The sequence below is a fragment of the Humulus lupulus genome, chromosome 6 (genome assembly GCF_963169125.1).
Source record: "Humulus lupulus chromosome 6, drHumLupu1.1, whole genome shotgun sequence".
Taxonomy (NCBI): domain Eukaryota; kingdom Viridiplantae; phylum Streptophyta; class Magnoliopsida; order Rosales; family Cannabaceae; genus Humulus; species Humulus lupulus.
The window spans coordinates 28,193,701-28,208,953 of NC_084798.1; the positions used below are offsets into that span (position 1 = coordinate 28,193,701).

The 15,253-nt window shown below is 37.9% G+C and overlaps 2 protein-coding genes across 2 annotated transcripts; one reads left to right on the forward strand and one right to left on the reverse strand.

The window, feature by feature from the left end:
* Positions 1–743: 743 nt before the first annotated feature.
* LOC133784897 (uncharacterized) lies at positions 744–1,861 on the reverse strand. The gene is made up of 2 exons (XM_062224164.1): positions 1,439–1,861; positions 744–1,364 (listed from the first exon to the last, which is right to left on the reverse strand). Exons 1-2 carry the CDS (start codon positions 1,859–1,861, stop codon positions 744–746), a joined length of 1,044 nt encoding a protein of 347 aa, XP_062080148.1.
* Positions 1,862–6,424: 4,563 nt separating this feature from the next.
* LOC133781966 (zinc finger CCCH domain-containing protein 48-like) lies at positions 6,425–8,294 on the forward strand. The gene is made up of 4 exons (XM_062221092.1): positions 6,425–6,649; positions 6,898–7,471; positions 7,582–7,758; positions 7,850–8,294. Exons 2-4 carry the CDS (start codon positions 7,277–7,279, stop codon positions 8,087–8,089), a joined length of 612 nt encoding a protein of 203 aa, XP_062077076.1. The 5' UTR covers positions 6,425–6,649; positions 6,898–7,276; the 3' UTR covers positions 8,090–8,294.
* Positions 8,295–15,253: the final 6,959 nt, after the last annotated feature.

Below are 15,253 nucleotides of genomic sequence, written 5' to 3' on the forward strand. Positions count from 1 at the left end.
TCCATCCAGGCACTTACAAACTTGCTCGCTTAAATAAAGATCTCATTCCTCGATATTGGAATGGAGAACACCTGCGCAAGTACTATCAATAAACAATTCTTCTTAAAGAATTGGCTTGTATTAATTTTACTTTTTACAAGTTATGAAAAAGGGTTGGTCATTTTATGTGACTAGTCGCTTATAAGTGTAAGATCATTTTGTTGATCACTCATACAGACATGTTTTGTCCATTTATTACGAGAAATAAAAGGGACTGTGCGTAGCCAATCATTCTTGCCAACTATTGTATTTATTACAAGTATTTGCTCATTGCGTGTGTTATTTTGCTGTATTATCATTTTTACAAGTCTTTATTACGAGCAGAAATGTTCGAACAGGTTTCGGTCAAGGCAAGTGATCGAAGACCTAAAGCTCCTCCCTCACTTGGGGGGCATATAAGGTACCTAGTAAGCAAAGCATATCAACATGTATGAAAACATATGAGAAAAATAAGTGAAAGCATGCTACGGTACTTAGAGTATTTTACAAAAATTTGTAGTTTGTTAAATCAAACCAAAGTACTATGCTAAGTTTGGTCATGCGAATAGATGTTATAATAAAATGCAAGTATTATAATATCAAAAAGGAAACCTTTTACACCGCGAGCAGTTACTGCTCGGATGTAATTGTCTGTTAAAAGTTAAAACTGCTCGTGCAGCAATAAATATAATTGTCTTGAAGTACAGATAAAAAAAATATTATAATCATGAGGCAGGAGGGTCTTGTGGATTTTCCTGGTTGACTGCAGCTTCGACTTCATTCTTTACGCCTTCAACGCCAGTGGCCAAAGAGATCTCGGGCGAGGCTGGGGTTTTCGCTCTTTCTTCTTCCTCCAAGCGAGCAACACACCAGGCTATTTCAATTTGCCTCATGCACTCAGAGAGATAGCTGAAATCAGCCCCTTGGTTGTGTTTCCAGAAATCATAGAAGCTCTTGGACGTGGCGCCCTTGTACCTCTCCAGATTGCTAGCGTTGGTTTTTTCAAGATCGTTGATGCGAGCCTCCAACTTATCAGCCTCTTGCCTGCTCTCGATCAGGTCTGCCTCGAGTTTCTTGGCTTCGCTAAAATTGGTGAGGTCAGACTCTTTGTACTTCTCCTTTGCTTCAAGGGCTTTGTTTAGAGCAGTCTGCTGTTGCTTCATCTCCTCGGCCAGTTTATTTTCTTCCTCGAGCAATGCCGCATTTGCCTTCTGAACTGCCTCAAGCTGCTCTATATATTTTGCTTCAACGGCCTTAAGCTCCTCAGCGTGCCATTGCTCGGACGCCTTGGATTGCTCAGTGATGACCCCTGAGCGGAGCCAGCCGGCAATCATGGTCAGAAGTGCCTGCGATCAGAACAAAAGTTAAAAGTACTATAATAGATAAAAAGATTGAGTCTCAACAGGAAGAGACAACTTACACTGGCAAGCTCGTTTAGCGCGCGGTTCAAGATCTGGTCGACATCCATCGACTCTATCCCAGCCATGGCTTCTCGGCTGTGCTCGTGCTTCAGGATCCTTGTCATCTTGTCCTTGGATGATTTTAGAGCGTGGCTTGATAAGTCATCCCTTGTTTGAACAAGGGCAGCTGGCTGTGTCTGATCGACTGGAGCCGATGGAGGAGGGGTCGACCCTACCGGTGCAGGTGGAGATTGCTGCTCGAGGGGAGATGGAGGTGGTGTTGTATTTTTTCGAAGGACCAACTGCTGGAGGGTCCTCAGTGCGGGTTTTTTTTTTGCCGGAGGCTCTTTTCTGCACTTCCCGCGATGCCGCCTGCTTGCCTTCTTCTTGCTCGCAAGAGCATCAGGCGCACTGTAGAGGTCGAACATCTCTTCGGATGGCATGTGTGCAAGAAGGCAAATACACGAACAGTTAGACAGTATAAATAAATGAGTGTGCTATGTCAAAAAAGGAAACAAAGGCAATTGTAAGTAAAATACCCAAGCTATAATTACTGGTCGCTACATTATATACTTTACTAGTGTTACACTCACTCTCTGCATGAAGAAGTCTGAATCTAAAGTGGGAGTGTACTTAAAGTTGCCATCCCCGTAAAAAAAGTGACAGAGAATAGGCAAACTATCTAAAAGCGAGAGATCAGTACCGTTATCGTTCAAGGATTCAAAGACAGGCTCAGAGACCTTTTTCTTGCCCTTCCCTAAAGGGGCCCGAGGAGCATCTGCTCGCGGGGTGCTGGAGGGTTCCCTGATTGTCACTCCAGTTGTACTCTTCCTTGGGGGTTGTGACACATCTGGGTGCTGCTCGGGAACTCCTTTATTAGTGGCACTCCCCGTAGTGGTTTCCCTCACATCCTAGTGAGGTGCCAAAAGGCCGACCAGCCTTAGATTGGCCTCTGTGACCAACTCTTTGACGCTTTTTTCCATGTCGGTCATGCTGGCCAAAAGAGCCGCTCGTAACTCCATCTCTGGAGTAGGGGCTAGTCGTAGCCATGGACCTGGGCCGCATAAAGTTCTAGTAAACGCGTGGGAAAAGTTAAAAGAATTCAAAGCAACAAGAGAATGAAGAAGTTACCTCCCTTAGTGAAGGCCAGATTGTTAGCGACCAGGTCTGGAGTTAAGAAGTACTCCTGGAAGTACTTTCCTACATTGGACTTGTAGGAAGTTTCACTCAGGAAAACACGAGACAATTCCTGGTGGCAGAAATAGAAAAACCCTGTGTTGTTCTGATTGGGGTTAGACTTGAGATCGAACAAGTAGTTGATCCCATGAGGTGTGGGGACATGGCACTTTTTATGGCTGTAGAGGATATAAAGGGAAGAAAGTGTCCTATACCTATTTGGTGTTATTTGGAAAGGAGCGACCCTGAAATAATTGGTCACTCCTTGGAAGAATGAATGAAGAGGAAAGGTTGCCCTTGCCTCGATGTGATACCTCAACCAAGCGCTGAAGGCGCCACCAGGCAAGTTTGCCCGCTGGTCATTGGTGGGTCGGACTAAGGTTACCCCAGGAAGTCCGTACTTCCTGATATAATTGGCTATCATCCTAACCGTGATTTGGCTAGGAGGAGCAACGTACCATTCGATGTCTGGTCGAAGGACGTTTCAGAGTTGGGCTTGATTTTGGATTTCTGGATCAGGGGTATTTTCATCTCGACCACTGGTCAAAGGAATTTCAGCCTGAGGAGCAGGCTGATTTGAAGGAAGGTTGGATGATTTCTTTTTCTGGGCTGTAGACTTTACTCGACCCATGTTTTTAGGTGAGGTCGAAGGATTATTTGAGGTGTTTCGAGAAAAAGGGATCTCCAGAATTAGCAGCGATGGTTGTTCTTCGTCCTCGAGCAGTTGGGCCAGCAGATCGTCGTCAATTGGCCTCTCACCTCCCCACGGATCTTGCATGAAAATTTGCGAACAGAAAAGGGGAGATGAGAATCTAATGGCCAAAAGGATCAAGATGTTTAAAAGTTGGAATAACGTTGCTCATGAATAAAAGTTAAGCTTTTATACGACCAGCAACATTCTGACAAAATACACTGCATTTCAAGTGAACAGTTTGGAAAATGGATTAAAAACCAGAAGTGAAATTTTTTCAGGAAAAACTTTTCGACTCTGAGAGGGCGGGAAAAACCCAGTTTTTTCTACAAGCTTAGAAATCAAATTTTTACTTCGATTTCACGCCCTAAAGTTATAATCCTAACTACCCAACTAATTCATCATCCCAGCAAAGTGTTATTTTCCTGCTAAACTTAGTGCAAATCAATATTCCCATTTACCCCGAAACCATTTTGCAAGAACTGACAGGGATATTCAAGAACTCAAAAATCAAAAATAAAGGGGAAAATAGGCACAGCACATCATAACAGAAAAAAAATCGACCAGGAAGCTTACTTGGATGAAGGATTGGAGTGAAGATTTTGGAAGAATCGACAGGCGCACCTTGAATCAGCGAAGTTTTCTGGGTTTGTTTTACTTTGTTCTTCAGAGTTCTTGGAGGCAAGAAGAATGGTAAAAAGTAAAAAAATGAATAAAATGGGTTATTTATATTGATCGTGGCACTGTAAAAGAGGTAATAATGGGATTAATTTTTCAAGGCATGGGGAAACGCAATAGCCATCAAACAACTTTTGGGTAACTAAAAAGACATGATTGGTTGCCTTTTTCGAGAAAGCATGGGCGGCTTTGATAGATTTGGTGGGGTATGCAAAGGGTCAGTCTCTTAAGTTTACTTTATGCTGATCGCAGTAAAATAAACTTGTGGGGAAATGTTTATCCAAAAATGGCTCCTGATGATGTGGCAAGAATTTATTACACGCGGTTGGCACGTGGCAACGTTAAAGTGAAGGGATGTTGTTCGCCAATCGACCAGGTGTCTATTGCCTCATCAAGTCTCGCGATTAGATGCGACCAGTCTGGTCGCATGCTTTGGTTTATTTCCTTTAAAGATATGTAATCTTGTAATAACTACATTTATTATATTTTCTCTTTATTGCCTTAATACGCTGATATTAAGGATAATTAAGGCTCATTGGCCCATGTAACCCCCTTGAGCCTATAAATATGAATGAAAAGGCTCAAGGAAGGGACTCATAGAAAGAACATAGTGTGATTATCCACCAAAAAGTTGTAATTCTCCTAAGGCTGGTGAAACTCAAGAACCCTAGTTCTTTGATCACGACATTAGGATCCAACATCAATAATAACACTAAGTGGACGTAGGTTATTACCACACAGTTGGGGCCGAACCACTATAAATCATTTGTGTCACCTATTTACCATTTGATTCCATTCTTGATTTCTTTTTGTTTATTTGTCGTTATTTTGACTCCATGTCGTTGGTCAAATCAAAGGTCAACAGGTTTTGATTTTAAATAAAAAAAAAGAGTTTAATTAAGATTTTTATTCAAACTAAAAAAAAAAATGTTTAGGTTTTAAATTTCTGTTTTTCAAGGTAATTGGTTACTTTGTTGTTACTGAATGTTTTGGCATTTAGAATTCACACCAATATCAAATGATTTTTTTTTATTGAAAACACAAATTAGAATCTAAAATTTTCATAGTTCTTGTTTTTTTGTCTATTTTTGGTCAATGAATGTAAGCATATTAGTTGATTTAAATAATTTTTTTTCAAATTTCAAGTTAATAAATTGGTTTGTTTTTTTGAAAATGGACATCATGAACTTCATCATTATAATTATAATCAATAAAATAGCTATGAAATAATTATAAATTTCATGGTTCCAGAATATGTAGAAGAATTAGGAATTTAATAGATTTGAAGTTAGAGAAAATTAGAGTAAAATAGGTATCGGTAGAGCAAGATTTTACAAACCTTTGTTTCTTGGATACTTTGGACACCAGAGAAGCAAGTCCACGGAGATGAACGTCGCCAGAGATGCTGAAGAGTGCAGCAGAACCGATCGAATATTGCTAGAGGTGTTTTGATCCAAGTTGGCTGGGGGTTGTCAGTTGATGCTAGAATTTTTTTTTTTATTATTTGTTCTTCTTGATGGACGTCGCCGAAGGTGGAAGTGGTAGCCGAAGTTTGGGTAGTGTGGCTGAATAATCAATTTGTTGGTGAAGATGTTTATCGAATGAAGTTTCAGCAGATAGTTTTTTCTGTTAATTATGATATAGTACCCTCCTTTTGCAAATGAGTTTTTGTTTATTTTTTAGTTTCAATATGGGATAACTTTTCTCATAATCTGGGTTTTTTTTAATTAGATTTATTCATACAAATTAAGAAAGGTGTAATTATCATATTTTTACACATTAATGGCTAAAAAGTCATATTTATGAAAAATTCTCATAATTAAAATTATCTTCAACAATTTTCATAAGAACTTTTTTTGTTTTCTTTCGGACTATATTATAAATTTTATTAAGATCTAATAATTGTAAAATATATCACAAACATGTAATTATTTATAAATTAAATGAATCATAAAAAATAAACAAAATAATTATTATGCTCTTATAATAGTATAACTTAATTGAGGCAATAGTTATGACTTATTTTTTTAAAATTTATATTTATATGAGATTAATAACTTCATAGTTTTACATATATATATATATATAAAATACCATGTATCATGTAATTTTACTTATTATTTTTTTAATGTTTTTTTTAAAGCTATATAAATTTTGTTATTAAGTTGAACAAAAAAGGATGTTTAGGTTTTGATTTTAAATATAAAAAAAAAGAGTTTAATTAAGATTTTTATTCAGAATGAATTAGTTTTAATATTAATGATATTTTTTAAAAAATATACTTTTATTTCGGTTTTTAATTTGACTTTGTTTTAGTTCTGTTAGGGATATAAAATTTTGTTAAAAAAAATATTTTTTGAATTTAAAAATACATATATGTATAAATAGAGGTGAGATTAGTTAGAGAGAAAGAAACCGTACGAGCGAGAAAGAGAAAGAAAGAAAGAGAGCAAGAGAGCAAGAAAGCAAGAGAGAGAGAAAGCAAGAAAGCAAGAGAGAGAGAGAGAGAGAGATGGGTGTTCTAGGAAGGAGTAACAGAGTTTTCGTTCGTCCTGGTTCAATAGAAAAAGTGTGCAAATTCTGGGCAGAAGGAAGGTGTGTGCGAGGTGATCGGTGCAAGTTTCTGCATTCTTGGTTCCGTGGTGATCTTTACTCCTACCTCGCCAATCTCCAAGGTCACAATAAGGTACTCTACTATTGCCATTTCTTTCTTTCTTTCTTTCCTAACTTTTATTTTGAATTTCCTATTTCAACTTGCATTATTGTTCTTTCGTGATTGACCAAGAATTCGAGTGTTACTCGTTAAGATTCGTTCCGAACAATATATAAATATAACAATAAGGGTCATAAAAAAAAGACTATATAATCTAATGCAACCAAGTTTTCCCTATGTGGTGTACAGATGATCTGATATTTGTTTTGGTTTTGTTTCAGGTTGATTTTTCTGGTTTTGTTTTTGTTTGTTACTCTGTTTTTTTTTTTTTATGATCTTCCGGATGAGATGAGATGAGATGAGACGCTAGTAGTACATGATATGATATGACAGGCGGTGACTGGGCTTGCGCTCCCTCATTCGGAATCTGGAGATAAACTCTACTCAAGCAGCTACGATGGTACACTATGCGTTTGGGATTGCCACACCGGTCAAACGACCCGTGTCATCAATTTTGGAGCCCCAATTGGTTGTTTGATAAATGAGGGGCCTTGGCTGTTCATTGGTCTGCCAAATCTTATCAAGGTTTGGAACACCCAGAACAATAATGGACCTGAATTCGCATTCACTCTGGAGGGGCCTGTGGGTCAAGTCAACTCTATGACTTTGGTGAATGGTACTTTGTTTGCTGGTACCCAGAGTGGGCAGATCTTAGCATGGAAAGCTTCCTCTGAAGAAGCTAATCCTTTTATTCCTGTTAGTGTCCCATCGTCCGTGACACATGAAGGTGCAGTAGTCTGTTTATGTTATGGTGGAAACAGACTATTTTCAGGTTCTCTAGACAGTTCAATCAAGGTATAATATATTATTGAATAGACTATGTTATGTTATCTTGATTTTAACAAGAGTCACTTATATATTGTCCCTTTCTTGCTTACATTACAATTATGTTATTTCTATTCCAGGTGTGGGATGAGAATTTACAATGTGTGGCCACTTTGAAGGGGCATTCAGATGGGGTGATGTCGCTTGTGTTTTGGGGATACTATTTATTGTCATGTTCATTGGATGGCACTGTCAAAATTTGGGCTACCTCTCAAGGAGGCCAAATAGAGGAAAACTATACGCACAAGGAGGGACATGTATGTTAATCTAATATGCTATGACTATGCACCACCATTATCATCAAAAATATATAATTTATTAACCAAAACATATATTTCTCTGTTTCAGGGTGTTCTTGCACTTAATGGGATAACACTCCCTAAGAAGACTGATGCAGAAGCTGACCAAAATATTTTGCTTTGCTCTTGTAATGACAACTCTGTTCGTCTGTATGCGCTGCCAAGTTTTGAAGAGAAGGGCAGATTCTTTACAAGACAAGAGGTGAGGACAATTCAAAAGGGTCCCGGAGGACTGATTTTTACTGGGGATGGTGCTGGTCGTACTACTGTGTGGAAGACGAATGTCTAAGTTTTTTTGTTCTTGTGTTTGCTTTGATAGCTAGATACTTTGATTCATTATTGACTCTTGTATCAACTCTTACAATTTGAGTTTTTTATGAATGAATTATTAGCGGTGGGGGTTATGCACATGATTGGTGGTTTGAGTAAGTGCCAACATAGTTGAGATTTGCTCAAGACTGCGATGATGCTTGGAATCCTCCCATCCCATCCCATCCCATTTTATGATATATCTTTTTAGTCATTTTATTAGCTATTTGATTTTTTTTGTACATGTTAGTACTTTATTTTACACTATGTATTGTGAATTACATGCATTTTTGTGTTTGTAATTTACCTTTGATTTGTTGAGATTGTGGTACTGATTCGATTCAATTTCATTTACTTGATGTTTTGAGTACTTCTTTCCATCACATGTCCAAGCTTTCTCTGCATATAATTGCTACACTAGAACTGCCTTATCAGATTCATTCTCTAGAACTGCCACATAAGTTGTCTTTATAGGTCTTCGTTTAAAATTCATTCTTAATATATTGTGGTTTTTTTTCTTCATGTTTTAACGGTTTTAATTGTTAATTTTAAGAGAATATTTTAAATATTTAACATAATATATTTTTAAAACTAATTAAAAATATATGTTTATTAATTATAATAATATAAAATCAAATATTATTAAACATCATTGTTATAATCATAAATAATACATAATCTTAATTTTTATTAAAATTTCTATCATTTATATTTTAAAATAATACATTTTTCTATTATTTACTCTAACTAATATAAATATAGATTCATATTAAATAATACTACATTATATAAAAATATTGTGTGCGTATAACAAAAATGAAATAAACAATGTTTTGGTTTAATTTACCTTTTAATATGTTTATGCCATTTTTAATTATTTGAAATTTATATGACAATTATGCAAATTTAATAAAAATAATTAATAAATTTTATAAATAAAAAATATTGCACATTGTTTGTATTTAGTTTTATAAAATATGCCATAACTTTTTGGATAATTAAGTTGTATTATTTTTATAATATAGTTTTCTAATTTTAATTTTGTTATTTTAACTTAACATTTTCTTAAAACATTTTACTAAACTGATTTTCAAGCTTTTTATTTCAATGTATATTTACTTTTTTATTTTAAATTTTACATAAATAATTATTTAAGAATCAAATTATTTTCAAAGTATTTTTATATCCAAATTTTATTTTAAATTTATATATAAAAAAAAGAATTGATTTTACAATTTTTTTTGTCATTTTTTTTAATTATTTTTAAGCTATAATCAGTTTCACTCTAGCCAAAATAATAATTATGTAATAATAAGATAAATATGAGTGTAATTAAATAATGTGTTTATTTTTATTTTGTATATTATTGGATTATAGTTATTTTGATCGTGTAAACGTATCATATAAAAATATCCATAGAATTAACTTATGAAATCTCAAGTTAAATATTAGTTTAGGAAGAAAAGAAAAAAGAAAATAGAGGATTTTTTTGTGATGTTTTAAAAACAAAAATAAAGAAATGTAGACTTAGTTATGAGAATATCTTTTCTCTAATTTAGGAAAGTTACAATCAATCAAATAAATTTAAAATAAATACAATAAATGTGTTAATTACATAATATTCCATGACAATAGGGATTTAATATATGATAATAACAAATCCCTATGAAATAGGGATTTCCTAACAGCATTTCCGCGTGCCAAACGTGTCGATAAGCTCGATCATAGTGCTGACGCCAGGCTTCGAGCTCATCGTTCCAGTTATAACCTCCTCCTCATCCAGTAATTTGGTCGAGTACGTTCCTCGAAGAAGGTTGGTGTCTTCGAGCCTGCAACTAAGGCTCGAGCGATGCAACTCATACTCGAGTGCTAGTAACCAATCTGACAATTCGTATAAGTATACAACAAATACTTTCTATTTTCGAGCTTACTCTTTTCGAGCCTATATTTCGAGGTTATTTGTTTTATTCTTGAAATTTGGGTGTAACACGACTATATTATAAATTTTATTAAGATCTAATAATTTATATATTATATAAATGAGAGCTTCAAGGAGATGATGTGACACTCTAAAATTATTCTAAAACACTCTATCTATTTTATCCTTTAATCTAATTTTTTATTCATTTTATAGATTATAACAATAATATTTACAATATATTATTATTTACTCTATCTATTTTACATGTTTAAACAACTAAAATTGCTCCAAAGTACTCTATTTATTTTCTCCTTTAATCTAATTTTTTTATTAATTTTATATAGATTATTGTTACACCTTGATTTTGAGAATAGGAATTTTGATCTCGAAATTCAGGCTCGTAAGGTGATCAGCAAGTCAGAGATAGTCTCACTGAGCAGTAAATGTGACAAAGTCGGGATTGGTGAGCTTAGGAACTACGTAGACTCGGAGGTGTTCCGAGGTTATAAGTTATGCTCGCAACTCGTAGTGGCAATGGTTCAACACTTGTATAAATTTCTTGATTTATTTCTTGCCCTCAGGCAAAACGATTCTAGCTCGAGTATAGTAAGCTCGAAGAGGATGGTCTCGTTAACATCACATGTTGAGAATATAGGTGAACTAAGGTGACGAGCTCGCAATAGGTAAACGGTCTTGAAGGCATGTGAATCTAGCGTCCAAGTTGTGTGTGAACATGTTTATTGTTGTAAAATCCCTATGTTTAAGGTATCTGATGTAATATGTTATTAAATCCCAAATATCATGGGATATTAAACCCCCTGGTCATAACCCTCCAACTCGCGAACAAGAGGGTACGCTGAGTCCTGATTGATAACGGGAGTTCGGTGAATATCCTCTATAAAGCCACTCTAGAAAAGATGGGACTCGCGCTTCACCATCTAAAAGCATGTGCAACCACATTGTGTGGTTTTTTAGGAGAAGAGATTGCCTATATGGGATCCATTGAACTCCTCGTGACCTTGGGAGACTATCTAGTCTCTGTAACCAAGATGATGGAGTTTGTCGTGGTGGACCTCCCATCAGCCTACAATGTACTGCTCGGGAGACTCGCCCTAGTTGGGCTGGGGGCTGTGTCATCTGTTAGGCACCTGACCATCAAGTTCCCGAATTCTAGTGGCATCGGGACGCTGAAAGGGGACCAGCTTGCGGGGAGGGAATGTTATAGCATCTTCGTTAGGGGAAAGAAGCAAACAAGTGCACAGGCACTTGTAATTATTCTGAACAAGGATGGGATGGTCTTCAAGATAGATGAAGAGATCGACCCCAAAATAGAAGAAAGGGCTGACCTCGAACCTCTAGAAGAGCTCGAGGAGGTCAAGCTCGAAGACCCCACAAAGATAGTAAGGGTGGGTAAGAATCTTTCTGAAGAAGAAAAATAGCAATTAATCCACTTCTTAAAAGAAAACCAGGATGTATTCGCATGGTCGCACTCAGACATGGTGGGAATGAGTCCAAATGTCATGAATCATGCACTTAACATCGACAAAAGCTTCCCCCCGAAGCAGCAAAAGCGAAGACTCATGGACGACAATAGAAAGAAGGCCCTCAAGGAAGAAGTCGACAGGTTACATGCAAATCAATTCATACGAGACGCCTTCTATCCTGATTAGATTGCTAATCCAGTGCGGTACTCGTGCGAGAAGAACAAAAAGTGCAAAGGCCTATGTATTATGTCAGTAAAAGGTTACTGGGGGCAGAATCGAGATATCCCTTGATGGAGAAGTTAGCTCTCAGCCTAATCCACTCATCTCGAAAGTTCTGATCCTATTTTCAAGTGCACCCCATCCATGTACTGACCGATCAGCCACTAAGACAAGTCTTGTCCAAGCTAGAAGCCTCAGGTCGACGACTCAAATGGGTCGTTGAACTCGGAAAATTCGAGATCACTTATCATCCTAGGACGACCATAAAAGGACAGGCCTTGGCGGACTTCATAGTGGAATGCACTGGTGGGACCAACGATGAAGTTATAACCCCGGTTCGCGAGTTGTGGAAACTTTACATTGATGGGTCTTCCAATGAGAATGGATCGGGGGCAGGTATAATTTTGATCACCCCAGCGAGAACCCGATTTCACTCTGCCCTGAGATTTGACTTCGACGCGTCAAATAACGAAGCCGAATGTGAGGCCTTACTGGCAGGACTCTGTATAGCTAAGGAACTCAAAGCCCCAGCGATACATTGCTACAGTCACTCTCAGCTGGTGGTTAATCAAATTTTAGGAGAGTACCAGGCTCGTGGTACGAGAATGGCGGCTTATTTAGAAAAGGCAAAAGAGCAGAACTCAAACGTGAATGCCTTAGCCAGGCTTGTGACCTCTACCGAGACTGACGAGATGAATGTCGTGCCAATCGAACATCTCGCAACGCCCAGTATTCACGAGCCTGAGCAGGAGGATGTTTGCATGATCAATTCCGAGCCAACCTGGATGACTCCGATAGTTGAATACCTTGAGACCGACATTCTCCCAGAAGAACGGGCCAAGGCTCGAAAACAGATGTATCAGATCCCCAGGTATACCATTATAGATGGAAAGCTGTATAGAAGAGGATATTCCATGCCGCTACTCTGATGTGTGACCCCACCCGAAGCTAAGAAAATCTTGGAGGAAATTCATGAAGGGTTTTGTGGAGACCATACTGGGGGGCATAGCCTATCCAAGAAGATCATATGACAGGGGTACTTCTGGCCTACCATCAAAGCAGATTCATTCGACTACGTCAAGAGGTGTGATAAGTGCCAACGGTTCACCACAATTCCTTGAGCTCCACCCTTCGAGCTAACTATGATGACCTCCCCCTGGCCATTTGCGGTCTGGGGAATCGATCTCATAGGCTCATTGCCGACTGGCAAGGGTGGAGTGAAATACGCAGTAGTCGCTGTAGATTACTGCACAAAGTGGACCGAAGTCGAGCCTTTGGTGACGATAACCTTGAAGAAAGTCCTTGACTTCGTAGTAAAGAACATCATATGCCGATATGGGATGCCAAGAAAGATTGTGTTCGATAACGGTACTTAATTTTGACAGCGATCTATTTACCAACTTTTGCGAAAAAAAATGGGATAATAAAGAGCTTCTCAACGGTGGCCCATCCCCAGGCGAATGGCCAGGTCGAAGCTGTAAACAAGTCCCTAAAGAGTTCACTAAAGAAAAAGTTGGAAGAAGCTAAAGGAAGATGGCCTAAAGAATTGCCCCAAGTTCTATGGGCATATAGGACCATGGCCTGTACATCAACAGGACATACCCCATTTTCTTTGGCGTATGGTTGCGAGGCTATGTTGCCAATCGAGGTTGAAATTCCCACAATTCGAGCCCTCGCTTATGACCAAACCTCGAACCAGTCCCAGCTCGAAGAAACTCTGGACATGATCGAAGAAAGAAGGAATGAAGCTCAGCTAAAAAATGTCGCATACCAACAGCGATCTACCCGATACTTCAACAAAAGAGTTCGAGATAGAAAATTTGGCGTAGGATATTTGGTGCTTAGGCGTGTATTCTTGGCAACACGGGATCCAGCAGCTGGCGTGCTCGAGACAAATTGGGAAGGACCTTATCAGATAGAATCAGTCATCCGACCCGGCGTATATAAGTTGGCAAGATTGAATGGAAGTTTGGTCCCACGAGCATGGAATGGCGAACACCTACGACCTTACTATCAATAGTGTAGGAAGGATGTCGCCTATAACCATGCTTGATTGTCTGTACTATTTTTTCTATTTTTGGATTATTCGAATAAAGTTTGATTTTGTTTTAATATGCTGTATTTTTTGAAATCTCTCTTAATTGAATAACCTATGATCACATTCATAGGATATTAAGGGGGCATTAGTGGTACATATACCATCAGCTTGAAAAAATAAAATAGCTTATACGAAAAATATACAAGTGTTTGGATATAACCAAATGTGCGAGTTAAGATAGTTTGGATATAACCAAACTATCAAAAACATACAAGTGTTTGGATATAACCAAATGCGCGAGCTAAGATAGTTTGGATAAAACCAAATATGCAAACAAGATGAATAATATAAGTGTATGGATTACAAACCAAGCACGACCTTAATAGGTTTGGAACAAACCAGCTAAAACTAATCGACGGTAAGTTGGAGCATAAACCCACTTCGCATTTAAGTTGAGATCGTGGCTGGAGTATCTTGCAAGGCGATAGTTTCGATCTCATAACCTCGGGGAGCTACCCGAGGACAAGAAAAAGTAACTAAAAAAGTAAGATATAACTAAACCGTTTGCATTACGCACCATATAAGTACTTTCGGGTGCATGGTAAAATTAATCTCCGACCTTGATAAAATAACAAGATCGGAAGCGGATATTTCGAGCAAACTGTGCATGAATGCATTGAACCTCGAGCTTAAATCCAAACTATGTTTGTATGAATAAACAGGCATATATGGAACTTTAATATAAAATGTGCAAAATATTTCAACCCAAGAAATGTAAAGCAAATGTATTAAAATAAAGTCAAAAAATGATATCTCAAATATCATAAAAGGCAGCTCTTTCACGAGCTGTAAAATTTTCTTGGCCCCAGGGGCATAAAAAATAAAAAATAAAACATAAAAAACGGTTACAATAAATTCAAAGGGATGCAGCCCCGAGGAAAGATTTAAGAAGAGGAGCGTTCTCCTTGGCCTTCTCAGTATCTTCCTTGGCCTTTTCAACATCGGCATCACCCCTAGCTCCCTCTGCCTCATCCTGAGCAGTCTCCTCCTCATCAAGTTGAGCTTGCGATTTAGCCACGAGCTTTGCTTCAAGAAGGCCTACAAAGCTGGTGTCGAGGTCGACATTGTTGGCCCAGATTCTGTACATGGCCATGTCGACTGCCCGGTCCTTCTTCTCCTTAAACTCTTCAAGAAGGCGAGCCTTTTCACCCTCCATGATGTCGAAAGTGGCAGCCTTCTCTTCTTCAAGCTTGGTATTGATCTCCTTGGCCCGAGCATTCTCCTTCTCAAGCTCTGCGATTCGGCCATTCAGCTTGTCAAGCTCGGATGTCTTGGCCTTTAGCTCCGCAGCTCCTACCTCCACCTTTGTCTTTGTGGCCTTAAGCTCGTCACTCAGTTTGTGTTGGAAATCCTTTGCCTCCTCAGCAAAATACATACTCAAGTGGAACTTGTTGTTCAACTTGTAATTAAGTTGAGCAAAGA

What these genes read in the sequence shown, in the direction of transcription:
- LOC133781966 (XM_062221092.1), top strand. Translation starts at nt 7,277, where the DNA reads ATGACTTTGGTGAATGGTACTTTGTTTGCTGGTACCCAGAGTGGGCAG. An exon ending in CTCTAGACAGTTCAATCAAG is followed by an intron (nt 7,472 to 7,581) that starts GTATAATATATT and finishes TTTCTATTCCAG; the next exon opens with GTGTGGGATGAGAATTTACA. An exon ending in ATACGCACAAGGAGGGACAT is followed by an intron (nt 7,759 to 7,849) that starts GTATGTTAATCT and finishes TCTCTGTTTCAG; the next exon opens with GGTGTTCTTGCACTTAATGG.
- LOC133784897 (XM_062224164.1), bottom strand. Translation starts at nt 1,861, where the DNA reads ATGCCATCCGAAGAGATGTTCGACCTCTACAGTGCGCCTGATGCTCTT. An exon ending in CGCTAAACGAGCTTGCCAGT is followed by an intron (nt 1,365 to 1,438) that starts GTAAGTTGTCTC and finishes TTCTGATCGCAG; the next exon opens with GCACTTCTGACCATGATTGC.